This window comes from Eurytemora carolleeae, unplaced genomic scaffold (genome assembly GCF_000591075.1).
Source record: "Eurytemora carolleeae unplaced genomic scaffold, Eaff_2.0 scaffold26, whole genome shotgun sequence".
Classification (NCBI taxonomy): domain Eukaryota; kingdom Metazoa; phylum Arthropoda; class Copepoda; order Calanoida; family Temoridae; genus Eurytemora; species Eurytemora carolleeae.
In genome coordinates, this window is record NW_019396043.1 from 13648 (window position 1) to 28870 (window position 15223).

The window sequence follows — 15223 nt, forward strand, 5'->3', positions numbered from 1 at the left end:
CGTGAGTTTTGTTTCTGTTTTGATATATGTAAACTTTATTATCATAATTAAAATCTCAACGTTTATAAATGTTCTATTATTAAAATCCAATTTTTAGTCTGAATAGAAATGAATTGCAGAATATAAGTTAAAGTATGTAATTAATTCTTGTTATTTAGCTTTTCATTATTAATATTTACTTTTTTCTTCTATTTTCTTTTATTATTTTTCTTTCTTCTTCTTCCTCTTTTTCTTCTTCTTCTTCTTCTTCTTCATCTTCTTCTTCTTCTTCTTCTTTTTCTTCTTCTTCTTCTTCTTCTTCTACCCTACTCCCTACTCCCTACTCCCTACTCCCTATTCCCTACCCCCTACTCCCTACTTCCTACTCCCTACTCCTTACTCCCCCCCCGTGGCGAAGTATAAGCTGACCGACCTTGTATTAGGTTGAACCCTGCAACTGCTGAGCTAAGCAGAATATTCAAGTTCTCCTCTAGTTCCATCTAAACCCTGTGCATGGGGTAAAATGTCGGATATATTTAAGAGAAAAAGTGAAAATTAAAATAAGGTAAATCTGTGATAACAAATATTGTTCTTTAAACCTTGTTAAGTTCAGTATTTAACCCTTCAACGTTTAAATCTTTTATTATTAATATAAATTTAGAATTATAAGCATCCAATGGACACTGCATGCAGATTGCTCATTACATTACATATATTAGTATAATAACTATGGTTAACTATATCAACTATGAACTATGGCGGGCCTGAGTTTATCGAACCTTGTCCGGTTTTTCTAGATGTAGACCCAAAGTCTGCTGAACATAGTCAACTTTCTAAAAGACCTTGTTGAGCTAATGTTGACATGACACCTCTTTCAGTATTTAGTTTACTTCAAGAATTAAGCTTGATCTTTTTCTTGAATTTAATAAATCATGAGCAATTTCAACCGTGTGCAATGTATAAGAAACCAACCCTGAGTATATTAGATCTTGACCAGTGTGAGAAACCAACCCTGAGTATATTAAACCTTGTCTAGATGATGAAACCAACCCTGAATATATTAAACCTTGTCTAGATGATGAAACCAACCCTGAGTATATTAAACCTTGTCAAGATGATTAAACCAACCCTGAGTATATTAAACCTTGTCAAGACGATGAAACCAACCCTGAGTATATTAAACATTGTCTAGATGATGAAACCCTGAGAATAACAAATCTTGTCTATATGATGGTTGAAACCAACCCTGAGTATAACAAACCTTGTCTAGATGATGAAACCCTGAATATATTAAACCTTGTTTAGATGATGAAACTTACCCTGAGTATATTAAACATTGTCTAGATGATGAAACCCTGAGTGTAACAGACATTGTTTAGATGATTGTTGAAATCAACCCTGAGTATATTAAACCTTGTTTAGATGATGAAACCAACCCTGAGTATATTAAACCTTGTCTAGATGATGAAACTAACACTGAGCATAACAAACCTTGTCTAGATGATGTAACCAACCCTGAGTATATTAAACCTTGTCTAGATTATGAAACCAACCTGAGTATATTAAACCTTGTCGAGATGATGAAACTAACCCTGAGTATATTAAACATTGTCTGGATTATAAAACCAACCCTGAGTATAACAAACCTTATCTAGATTATGAAACCAACCCTGAGTATACCGAACCTGGTCCAGATGATGAAACCAACCCTGAGTATAACAAACCTTGTCTAGATGATGGTTGAAACTAACCCTGAGTATAACAAACCTTGTCTAAATGATGAAACCCTGAGAATAACAAATCTGGTCTAGATGATGAAACCCTGAGAATAACAAACCTTGTCTAGATGATGAAACCCTTAGTATAACAAACCTTGTCTAGATGATGGTTGAAACCAACCCTGAGCTGTCTGTGTTCCGTACTTTGGCTCACATACGGAGAAATAATGGACAATTTAGAATCAGGAACAGTACAAGACACAATTTTTCATTTAAATGTTAAAAAGATAAAAAGAGTGCCATTTTAAAGAGATATAAAACAGAAACAAAATTAGTTTATGGAGATGAAATTTGTTCATCAAGCTTTCAATTGTTTCTGATTTTCAATGTTATTAAAGCATGGATCAGAAGAAAGATTATTATAAAAGATTAAATTTTTCATTTTAAATTTGTTTTGTTAAATGTCTTGTGTTGACTGGATTAGTATGGAGCAGCTCCGAAGATTGGACCACATTAAACAGGGACCTAATACATCAACTTGGAGATCACCATTTATTTAAACACGTCTGTTTTCAACAGAAAAACTGTAATTGCAAGCCTTTATAGATCAAAAATGAACTCTTTACATTAAAACTAATATTCTATCAATTTTTTAAATTGATTTATCCCCTTTTCTTCTTGAAGTTAAACCGCTAGTATTGAGTTGATGTCCATCAATGACAGGGTCAGATTTCCATAACAGAGGAGGATGATTCCTCTCCTCCTAGATTCCTGACACCAATCAAAGATATTGAAGTAAGGACGTACGACCAAAGGCAATATTTTTACATGGTTACCCACAAAGGATGGAGACTGACGGCCTATACTCTTGAAATATGATAATTCCAAGGTTAATTCAAGTCTTCTGTCTATATTATTGCACTTTGATGACTTATTTAATGAAATTAAATTATTAAGTATAAATAATTATTAAGAAAAAACCTGTATATGTCGTCTCTAAGTTCTCATACTTTGTGAATAATCCTGCATAGTGGTTCCACTTTTGTTACGGCGGGTCAAATTATAAACGGCAGTGTCGGGAAAGGTACTGGAGTCAGGTATCGATTTTTTAAAAATTATTAAATAGCGACAATGAGAAATATAGTAAAAAATAGTGAACTAATTAGATGTTTAGGAACATATTTCTTATTTTCTATGAATTTGTTCGCAGATTTCTTCAAATTCTTCAAATGTCGTGTTTATAATAAAAATTCCATAAAATCTGCAGAAAATCTTTGTGATTAAAGAGAGATTATAGGAACTAATTATTTAATAAGATTAATTATTTTCGATAATGAGAGTTAATTTTTATTTTCTCAACCTGTTCCTAAACAACTAATTAGTTTACTGTAGAATTTTGTTTACATTTTTTGTCGTCGTTATTTAATAATTTAAAAAAAACAATTCTGGAAACGTATCCACCCAAAAGTACGATTTTAAACGTAGAATTTGCGCTCAAACTCAGGAGTTACAGATCTTTAAAAAGTTTTATGTCTCAAATATTTCCTAAAGTATTTGTCCACAACACTGCATAATAAGTTCAACTACCTTTCATAGCCGGTCTGTCCCTTTAATTCCATATCAAACATTATTTAATTCCAAACGAGTTTAGACCGTTTTCCAAAAGTATTACTTTCTTCAAAAAAGATATAAAAGGCGAAAGTGTGATATCTCCATGTGTATAAAATCTAATTTGAGACATATTGAATCTTAATTTATCACAGAAACGATTAAGATTAAGAATATTCCAAAACGTTTTTAAAAATGTCGATTTTTCCAGGTATTTGTTGATGAAGGGGAGGCCGCAATGTTTGAATGCCGCGTTGAGCCAAAGCATGATCTTAATCTCTCAGGTGGATTCATTAGTTACAGTTGTGTTTTTAAATTCATTAACATTAATTTGTTAATTTTAAGATTGTATTACAGATTATTAGATTAATGTATTAATGATTTTTTTATGTTATATTTCTCAGTATAAAAATTTCAACCCAAAGGAACTGAGTTTTTGCCACAAATTCTGATTTTCTAATCCCTATATCTTTGCAACCAGATGGTGTAAACCTTCAATATTTCAAACTATCATTATGTGATCTGAAAGAATTCATAGTTTGAAATATCAAAGGTCTCCGACATTGAATTGCAAAGATATTGGGATTATAAAATCCGGGGTTCTGGCAAAAACCAAGTTCCTTTAAACAAAAAGTCAAAAAATTCACTATCCCTAATCCTGGACTTAAAGCAATCTTTTCAATATCTAAAGGCAATGTCCTGGCAATTTCAAGTGACCCGTATATTTTCTATACAGCAGCTATGTGCATGTTCTGTAGAGAACCCACAATAAGAAATAATCAATTTTCAAGAAAATAAACATGGATATTTTATTCATTACTAAAGAGTAAGCCTTAAAAAATACAATTGTGAAATATAAACATGTGATACTCTATAAATGGAAACTTTTATTTTACCCCTTTCTAATCCAATATGTAAACGGAATGTCGTTGCATCTTCAAGTGCAACCCTCTACTGTTTCTGCAGCAGAAATGCGTAAATTAAAACTCAATACTAAAAAAACATAAGATAAAAATGGATAAACATTCATGAGTAATCTTCTATTAGTACCGTTGTGAATCGGACATGTCAAACTGTAAATGAAGAGTTGTTTTGAAATAAGTTTACACCCTCTTTAGCAATATTAGTCAACCTTCTTTTCTGCAGTTCGTTGGTACAGAGACGGGGAGGAGTTGGTGTCTGAGGGACGGATTAAGATAAGTCATGAATATGGACACGCCTCACTTCACATCTTCTATACTTATCCAGAGGATGAAGGAACTTACTCTTGCAGGTTAAATAAGAATTTAGAGCGCTTCGTCCCACCCTTTTTCTTTTACTTAACTTCTATACTTATCCAGAGGCAGAAGGAACTTACTCTTGCATGTTCAATAAGAATTTATAGCGCTTCGTCCCACCCTTTTCCTTTTACTTAACTTCTATACTTATCCAGAGGCTGAAGGAACTTTTACAGGTTCGATGAGAATTTAGAGCGCTTTGTGCCACATATATCTGCAATCATCGTGTGCTCATAAATCAACAATAACATTAAAAAATTTCCCAGAATCATGATATTTTTCGGAATTACAAAAATAATTTACAGATTACAGATACAATGTAAATACCAGTCATAGGACAAGCCAGGCAGATATGGCGAAAATCACTTTTCAAATGTCATACTTTTTATTGAAATAATATTTTGAGAACCCAGCGTTGCCCGGGGTACTCATAGTCACCCCCGCCGTTTACCTGCGCATTGGTCGTAAACTACAGTTTTAGTTATTTTTTCCTATAAAAGTGGACCCAATCTACTTAGAATCTCGAAAAATATTTTCCTGGTCGACGAGTTCCCCAATTAAAACTTGAGGCCAATTTGTCAAAAGGTTCATGAGTTATGAGGAGATACAACCAGACAAACAGATATTACAACTTTAAATATTTAGATAATCCCAGTCCATGCACTACGAGGATAGGATTGGACCAGTGCGAAGTTAATAGAGCATTCATGACATTAGATGAGAGTGGATATCTTATACTTAATTTAGCATTCATAATCCCTGACATGAGATGAGAGTGGATATCTTATACTTAATTTAGCATTCATAATCCCTGACATGAGATGAGAGTGGATATGTTAATCTAGGGCGACTAATGAAATGGGAGAGGAAGTAACAGAAGCCCGCCTTATATGTCGTCCTCTTCCACAGATCAGGTAAATTACCACAAATGTCACACATTTCGCGGATTTTCACAAATACAGATGATGACAATATTGAAGATGAAAGGATCACGTCAGATAATGATGAAATTATAATGTTTATTAGCAGGGATGATCGGGATTTGTGAGTAGTGATGTAGCTGAAAAAAAATATCATGAAAATATAAAATTAAAAAGCGATAAAGATAATAATAACGCATGAGGACACAATGATGAGATTGTAAGGACCCCAAAATACTAATCTAACATACTTGGGACATATATTGTCGTCATCCAACTTGTAGTCAGGCCTACGTTAGTACTATTCATTCACTTTAGTATAGAGCAGGTTTTAATTAACATGTAATATTAAACCTATAAACAATAAAGATTTAATTTCGAGGTCTACGACTTCTACCTTAGAGATAAATACAATACCAGTTACTGACAAGCATGCTGCTAGATGCGTTCATTACTGAGTTACTTAAAGGGTTCATTACAATTTCAAGCTTTTCTTCTTTTCCTCAAATATACAACTTAATTCAAACCCTCAAATGTTATACCATATCTCTTTTACAAGGAGTTCTGTTAGGTCAATTCTAGTTATGAATTGAACATTTCATTAAAAGCAGAGACATCTATCTGTAAATAAAGATTTAGCTCTTTAAACACCATTTTCTATTTTGAAACGATGAACTGTTCCCGCATTTTCAACGGTTTGAGTAAATTTCGAGAAATTTTTGAAACACTATGATAAATTATAAAACAATTTAGCATTCATAAAAACTGTTGGTTTAACTATCAAGATGTTGATTTAACTATCATGATGTTGATTTAACTATCAAGATGTTAATTTAATATTTAAACCCCAATTCCGAATGTTACAAATGTTTGGGTTATATTGTATGTTATGTATATTTGAAACACATGTGCTAAGAATAAGGAGTAAGGAATAGAAGGGAGATATAACTGACGCGGGCCGCGTCAGTTATATCTCCCTTCTATTCCTTACCATATGATTATACATGCTTTGCAGACGGTACTTCAATTGAATTAGAAATGTTTGTCTGATGTACAATTACCACGTATACAATAGTGTTGACTTGAAAAGTCACTATAATAAAATAAAGAGATCTAAAATGGATATTTCTAACATTTATTTTAAAAAACGAGTGTTTTGAAATATTTGCATTTAAGGCGGAGTTAAAATTGGTTGATTTAGAAATTAACAAAAAGGAATAAATGATAGACATTAGATGGTGCTTCATGGAAGTGTTGTAGAGCTTCATGTTGGTGGAGCAGATCCGGGAACTGGGACAACAGGGCTTATCAATGGATCGAAGGCAAGGCAACTCGAGATAGCGGAAACTTCGGTCAGAGCCGTGCACAAGTTTCCTAAGTAAGCTTCTCAAGAAGTTAATAGGGAGATCAGAAGTATAAGCACGCCTGCTGTTAGTTCAGTATCTGCATCATCAGCCTGAAGGAGTCATGGGGGGTGATGTAGAGCTTCATGTTGGTGGGGCAGATCAACAGGTGCGTTGCGCTGAGTATCTGCATCATCATCATGGAGGAGCCAGGGTAGAGACGGAGTTGTGAATACCTTGAGTGTTTATAGCTGACTGCCGGGTGAAGCGGGAGCTAAGGTGAGCGGAGATTTGACATGTGGGCACTACATGGAGGAAATGGATTTGAGTACACATTTGAGTCGGAAAAATCGTCTTCCTTATATTTCGAATTTATTTTAACAAATAGCCTATTCTGAATATTTCTTATACAAATGGACTACCCGTCTGCAAAGCATGCATGATCATATGGTAGGGCAGGCCGCGAAAGTTAATATCTCCCTTCTATTTCATACTCCTTGGCTAGGAACCCTGAACTATCCCTAGACAATACTAACTAGTGGAGGGGTGTGCGGGAGGGGGGGGGGGTGTAGAAATCCCCTCCACTTCAAGAACTCAGCTTATATTGTATAATCTCTTCTTTCCTATTATATTCTATTATTCTATCCTATAATTCTATTCTTCTCTATCATAATCTTATCCTATGCTATTCTATTCTTTCAATTTAATCTATTTAATAAAAAATTAAATATGATTGTATTTCATTATTTTTACATTTTACATTTAATTTCATTCTATTCACTACATTCTATCGATTCTGATCCATTCCATAATGAAATTGATGATTATGAACCCGATAATGACAATGATTATCATGAACCAGATTGATAATGATAATTATGAACCAGATATTGATCATGAAGATTATTAACTGGATAATGATAATGATGATTATGAACCAGATAATGATAATGATGTTTATGAACCAGATGTTGAGGATGATTATCATGAACCTATAATGATCATGATGATCATGAAGCAGAATGATAATGATGATCATGAACCAGATAATATTATGATTATGAACCAGATGTTGATGATAATGATTATGAACCAGATGTTGATGATGATGATTTTGAACCAGATTTTTATGATTATAATCATGGACCTATAATGATCATGATGATCATGAAGCAGAATGATAATGATGATCATGAACCAGATAATATGATGATTATGAACCAGATGTTGATGATAATGATTATGAACCAGATGTTGATGATGATGATTATGAACCAGATGTTGATGATTATTATCATGGACCTATAATGATCATGATGATCATGAACCAGAATGATAATATAATGATCATGAACCAGATAATGATAATGAAGATTATGAACCAGATGTTGATGATAATAATTATGAACCAGATGTTGATGATGATTATCATGAACCAGATGCTGGTCATGATGATTATGAACCAGATGTTGATCATGATGATCATGAACTAAATGATGATGATACTAATTTCCAGGTTTGATACCCCGGCTGCTGGTGAAGACGAGGACGAAGAGACTCAAGTACAGCTGATCCGTGAGGCCACTGCCAGGTTTGGAGTCCGAGCTAAGCTCAAGGGAGATGAGATCTATCAGGAAGGAGCTGAGCAGGCTCCAAGGTTTCTTCTCAAAATGGAGAATATTCCAAAGGTGAGAATGTCTTCAAATGTCGTCTTTTAAATTTCTAATTTTTAAAAGTTTTAATTAAGGGAATCAATATTAGCAACAGTAACCAAATAATGGCTGATAACAAATACAACAGTTTCACTTTTATTGTCAAAAAGTTTATTTGTAATTCAAAAAGAAAACCAATCTATTCTTCGAATATTGCACAAAACAAAAGAGAAATGTTTTATTCTTATGTCTTGATCAATTTAGTTGCTAGTTGGACAGTCAGTCTCCTTAAACACGTTCCTAGCTCCTGTAGGAGATCCAAATATGAAGGTAAATAGTCAAACAAAAAGTATAAATTAGCAAATACCAAAAATCTACATTTAATGGGTAAAAATGGGTTCTAATTTAACTGGGACTTCGGGATGAAAGTTGGTTTAAAGAGATAACCCGGGGGGGGGGCATAAATAACATTTGCCCCATCCAACATGGGTCTAAGATATTTTCGAGTAATACATTTTTTGGGAGGTTTGTTAAAAGATTCTATCGGGCCCACCGATTTCTAAAAAGTAAGACGACATTCAAAATATGTGTATTTAATCTATTTCTGTTAAGATTGAATGGCTTCTGAATGATGATCCTCTGCTGTTTAAGTCTAGCTACAGTCCTCTTTATGATCATGGTGTTCTCTGTCTAGATATTGCAAAGGTTTGTTTTGTCGTCGTCGTCATATATTAATACAATGAATATATCAAACAGCCATGAATACACGTAAACACGGAAACAAATAAAAGAAGGAAATTAACAGTTTCTCTTTATTTACGTACACTTACATACGGGGTTACCCTCAAAGAATGCAACTGTAAAGACGACCTGCAAAACTATTAGAATATGACGATCTCAAGATGAACTAATTAAATCTTCTGCCTTAAATATAGTGTTTTAATTGGTTTATTTAATGATTGGGCAAAGAAAAAAAAGTTTGTTGTTGTAGAAAATCATAATATAAGGCTACTTTGCATTATAAATGCTCATACCTTGGGGGTAACCCTGCATAAGCTTATATTTCTTAATGTACCAAGGTTGTATAATAGGTTGTATAACTTCTTGTATTTATAATGAAATCTATAGTATTTATGGACCTTTAGGAGTAGAGGGTGTCCCACGAAACATGAAGGTTGGTGAGTAGTTTAAAATGTCTTCTTCCATAATTTAATATGTTGTTTGATACCAAAAAGACTAATAACATTTTTTACATGACCGTTATTTTATAGTAAAATTGATTTCACAGAAAATTATAAATGAGTTAAACATTAATTAAAGAAATAAACTGCAAAATGTCCTAAGTATCTAATACAGTATATGAAAGAAGACATTCAAAACTATTCACCAACTGTCATGTTTCGTGGGAAACCCTGTACCTGGAGTATACACCTTTTATCCAGGAGTACTTGGAGTATACTCCTTGTATCCAGGAGTACCTGGAGTATACTCCTTGTATCCTGGAGTACCGAAGTATACACCTTTTATCCAGGAGTGCCTGGATTATACTTCTTGTATCCAGGAGTACCTGGAGTATACACCTTTTATCCAGGAGTACCTGGAGTATACTTATTGTATCCAGGAGTACCTAGAGTATACTCATTGTATCCAGGAGTACCTGGAGTATACTTATTTTATCCAGGAGTACCTGGAGTATACTTATTGTATCCAAGCTTACCAAGAGTATACTCATTGTGATCAAGAGTACCTGGAGTATAATCCTTGTATCCAGGTGTACCTGTAGTATACTCCTTGTATCCAGAAGTACCTGGAGTATACTCCTTGTATCCAGGAGTACCTGGAGTATACTTCTTGTATCCAGGAGTACCTGAAGTATACTCCTTGTGTCTAGGTGTACCTGGAGTATACTTCTTGTATCCAGGAGTACCTGGAGTATAATCCCGGTACTCCTGGAGCACCTGGAGTATAGACGCCTTGTACATGAATCCCCTGTATTAAGGTGTATCCGGATGATTTTGGTGAGTTTAAAGTCCGAGCTCGGAATATGTTTGGTGAGACCGAGATCTCCTGCTGGGTCGGAGAGATGCCCCTGGGGGCGGAGTACGAGGAGGAGGAGGAGCCCGACCTACCAGCTTGGTGCAATAAGGTAGCAGATTTCATGTCTTTCTAAAAACTTTTAATCAAAATCTAATCGGATCTGAATTCTACAAATTTTTTCTGATCTAGAAGTACAAAATCGCTTATTATTTCTTCCTTGAAGTGTGATTTTAAATGTAGGTGGAGAAAGGACGTTTAGCTGTAGAATGTCCTCCCGAGATAACAAAACATCTTGTAGATCTAGAGGTAAATCAGTCCTGCTCCGGGTACATAGATAGATACTAAGTTCATGGGTTTTTATGTTTAGGTAGGATAGATAGATGCTTAAGGCTCAGGGTTTATAGTTTAGATAGGATAGATTGATACTAGGTTCAGGGTTGATAATTTAGGTAGGATAGATAGATACTAGGTTCAGGGTTTATAATTTAGGTAGGATAGATATATACTAGGTTCAGGGTTAATAATTTAGGTAGGATAGATAGATACAAGGTTCAGGGTTAATAATTTAGGTAGGATAGATAGATACAAGGTTCAGGGTTTATAATTTAGGTAGGATAGATAGATAGATACTAGGTTCAGGGTTTATAATTTAGGTAGGATAGATAGATAGATACTATATTCAGAGTTATAGTTTAGGTAGGATAGATAGATACTAGGTTCAGAGTTATAGTTTAGGTAGGACAGATAGTTGGTTCAGGGTTGATAATTTAGGTATGATAGATAGATATATACTAGGTTCAGGATTTAGGAAGGATGGATTAATACGATGTTAGGTACTCTCCCAAAGGCCATTTCCAAAGCCTTAGAAGGCCTAACCTAACATTTGGAAGGTTGCTGCCTAGGAAATTGCACATTTGGGAAGTTGCCACTTGGGAAATTGTCACTTGGGAAGTCGCCCTTGGGAAAATCCCTTCGGAAAAGTACCTATGTAACACAATCAATACTGTATCAGGGTGCTTATTAAGGTAGGAGAGACAGATACTGTGAAATTGGAGGTAAATTTTATTGGAAACCCAAGACCTGAAGTTATCTGGACGAGAGAAGGAGAAGAACTTGAAAATTCTAGACATGTTCAGGTACATATTCGTTTCTAGACATGTTCAGGTACAATGTACATGCCACATGGTCTATTCTAGTCAAGTAAATATTATAAAAACATTATACATAAAACCATGGACTTCCTTAAATGCAACAAATGTGTATAATAATAAAATATAATAACGAGCTTTGTCTGGAGATCTAAAAACACTTAAACCAAGCAAAGAATATTCCCATGTCTAACCAATTTAGGTTTATGAGTTATGATTCGACAGACAGACTGTCAGAGAAACATACATACATTTTTTATATATATATAGATGTGTTATTCTAGATCCGTGAGAGGGATGGAAGGACTACTTTAGTTCTAATCAATATTACAGCTGCAATGGCGGGAGAATACAGGTGGGAATCCCAAACCAAATAGTCCGCGCGTCATCTTTTATAGTGTGTACAGTAGGGATGGGCGCGTTCCTGGTGGAACGATCTTTCTTTCCCGAGAACGAACGGAACGATCAAGAACGATCCCATCGTTCCGAAAATAAATGAACGCTTAGAACGTGTTTATAAAAATATTGGAATGATTAGATAAAAGAACGGAACGGAATGGGAATTGCTTGAAAAGAACAGTTAAGGCGTTCTTATTATCAAGAACGCGTTCTAAGTTGGGAACTCATTTTAAATCAGGAATGTGTTCTAAATCCTCTAGAAATAGTTAAAGATTTTTGATCGTATTTTTTTTTTTACTTTTTAACCAACTCTTTTCTATAAAACTTTTGTCTTGGATGGAATTGTTCGTTACTAAGAACGGAACGGGGAATAGAAACGTTCTTGATTAAGAACAGAACAAGAGGGATGCAACCGTTCTTCAACTAAGGACGCCAAGAACGGAACAGAACGGGAAGACCGTTCTTCTACTCAGAACGGAACGGAATGGAACGGAATGGAACGAGAACGGAACGATAAAAAAGAGGAATGAGAACGGAACGATTTAGCTGAAGGCCCTCGTTCTAAAACGGAACGGAACGATTTCAAAACAGTCGGAATGTTCCCAGCCCTAGTGTACAGTACTTGGCGTGAAATTCAGGTGGCAACCCTAACCGAAGAGTTTGTCCTTTGTCATTGTTGTTTTTTTACGAACTGGCTGGAGCTAGATTTTGGTTGCGAATGTGGAAATTCAAATGGAACCAAAAAGTCTGATCATGTTTTACAATCTTAGAATAAATGGTGATAATTCAAGTTGGAACCCCAAACCATACAGTCCGCCATATTTGCTTGCTTGTATAAGAAACTTGATTAATCACGAGAAAATTGGCTTCTTTAAGAATTAGGAAATGATTAAAGAAAATCGGATTCAGAAATCATGATTATTCAGATTTCTGCGATAATTTTTTTTCAGAATGGTTACAGTTTCTCCACTCGGCTCAGATTTAACTGTCTCCAGGATATCTGTAATCCCACTCAGTCCTGAGGCTCTGGCTAGGAAGGCCAGGTGATAACAGGGATTTTTTAATCCCCAATTTTAGACCTAAGACAACAACACTAAGTACACTCAAATGGCAGAACTTCTTAATTTTTTCAAATGATTAGAATGGGATCCAAAAAACTTGAATATGAAACGATATATTTGCCATTTTTTTGTGAATTTTATGTTGTTATAAAGTAAATTTATTTAAAGAATTTGAGCCGCGGCTTAAATTTAAGACGTGGCTCAAATATGGTTGGTTCCACTTAAAATTGTATTCAATGTTTTAAAATTTAAGCCGGCGCTCAATTAAAACCGGGTTTTGTCGGATTTGAGAGGCGGCTTAAATTCATTAAATTCGGACTCTATACATGCGCAAATGATGCGTTTTATGTTCATTGTACAATTTGAAATCATAACTTGAGTCTAACAGTCGTCTTCCTATTCCACAGTTATATGGATCCTACTGTACATTGTTAAATGCTTGTTTTCAAAGTTTCTTTTTTATTCTAACCTTATCTTCAATTCATAAATCAATGAAAACAATTTAAATTTCGGGTTAAAAATTACATTTCTGAGAAAGTGATTTAGCTAAGGTTTAATAAAGAAAATGAATTTTGTGAAATCATCGGAAGACTGCTACTCCCCAATTCTACCCTGCTCCTTCCCCCCCCCCTCCCTCCTTGAAACTTAAAGGATGAGACAGTAAAAAATAAATATCAGGATCCCTAGGTTAAATTTAATATTCTGACTCAATTATAATCTTTTAAATACTTATATATAATCTTATCTAATGATTTAAATTGGCCAAGAAAGAAAAAAGTTTACAGTTGCAGAGCATCATGAATGCCAGGAAACAGACCGTATAAAATTCCGTACAGTCGTCTCTGAAGTCTCTTCTTTTGTGGGTAACCCTGTTTATTGGAATGAGTACGTACTACTTATATTGTTTATTCTGAACAAGAACTTAAACAAATATTTGAAGTTTCAAGGAAAATTAGCAAGTGGAAGTTTGAAGGGAATACGTCGTCATTCTAATATTTTAAAGGGAGGTGTGAGCTTAATTTTCAGCGAATTTTAAACATTAAAATTTAAATACACGCAGGGTTACCCAGAATTAGGGGTTAAGATGTAAATAGCTCCAAACTCAAAATTAGGCTAATCATGTCTTTTTTTCCCCCTGTTTCTGTGAAACAATTTCTTAGCAAAAATGTTGATTTTTATAGTTTTTAGAAATCCAAGAACATAAATTGTTACCAGAAAAACAAAATTTCTAATTTCTCTAGGATGGAGGAGGAGGGGTTGAAGCAGCTGGTTTACTACGAGGAGAGTAAGCTGATGGAGAAGAAGAAGAAGAAGATGGAGAAAGAAGATAGAATTAGAAAAACTAGAGAGAAAGCCAAAAGAAATGCGTAAAACATTATAGAATAAGAAAAATAATTTAAATTTGAAAAATAAATCTGAATATATAAATTTGTATTTAATTGTTTCATAAAAAACGTTGCACTTTTTAATGTTCGTAAAAAAATTCTTGTGAAAAAGCGTGTTCGTGAGGTTAGAATAAATTCTAATCTGCAGATTATAGTATAATTATCAATCGGGGTTAATTTATTTTAATAAAACTAATAAGTTTTACCAGAGCTAAAAACTTAAGATAGCCTTATCAAGATCACTTAATCTGATTATCTAATTTACAAACTTTTGATTTTCTTCTTATAATCCTCTTTTTTGTATATTTCTACTGTATAAAAGTTACGTTTGATATCAATTACAGATACAATGCTATATCGATGGACTAATATCCGATTGAATTAAAGTCAGCTGTTCACAAGCCGGCTTTTAGAGCATTTAAAAAAATTTAATCTTGTTAATATGAAATTATTAAAAAACATATTTTAGGACCATTGTCATTTTGAACGTTAGTCTTAATAAACATTAATCCAAAACTTACATTCGTTCAATCTATGTTTAGTTCAGTTGATATGACACCATCAACACCAGAAATCAAAACTGGTTTTTCAAAAGATAAAGAGTACATCTTTACATGACACGCTGATTGGTTGAATTTTATACTTCTTTCTTGAATATCGAATGCGTTTAAAATAATCCTGGGTTTAGTAAAACCA

General features: G+C 34.0%; 1 protein-coding gene across 1 annotated transcript; it reads left to right on the forward strand.

Annotated features, from left to right (window-relative positions):
* Positions 1–449: 449 nt before the first annotated feature.
* Positions 450–14538, forward strand: LOC111701469 (titin). The gene is made up of 16 exons (XM_023472762.1): positions 450–544; positions 1861–1943; positions 2182–2218; positions 2421–2492; positions 3517–3589; positions 4452–4578; positions 5428–5496; positions 8362–8533; positions 8762–8827; positions 9110–9202; positions 10497–10643; positions 10775–10840; positions 11560–11670; positions 11967–12037; positions 13032–13124; positions 14384–14538. The coding sequence occupies exons 2-16, from the start codon at positions 1861–1863 to the stop codon at positions 14511–14513; spliced, it is 1410 nt and encodes a 469-aa protein (XP_023328530.1). The 5' UTR covers positions 450–544; the 3' UTR covers positions 14514–14538.
* The last annotated feature ends 685 nt before the right edge of the window (positions 14539–15223 follow it).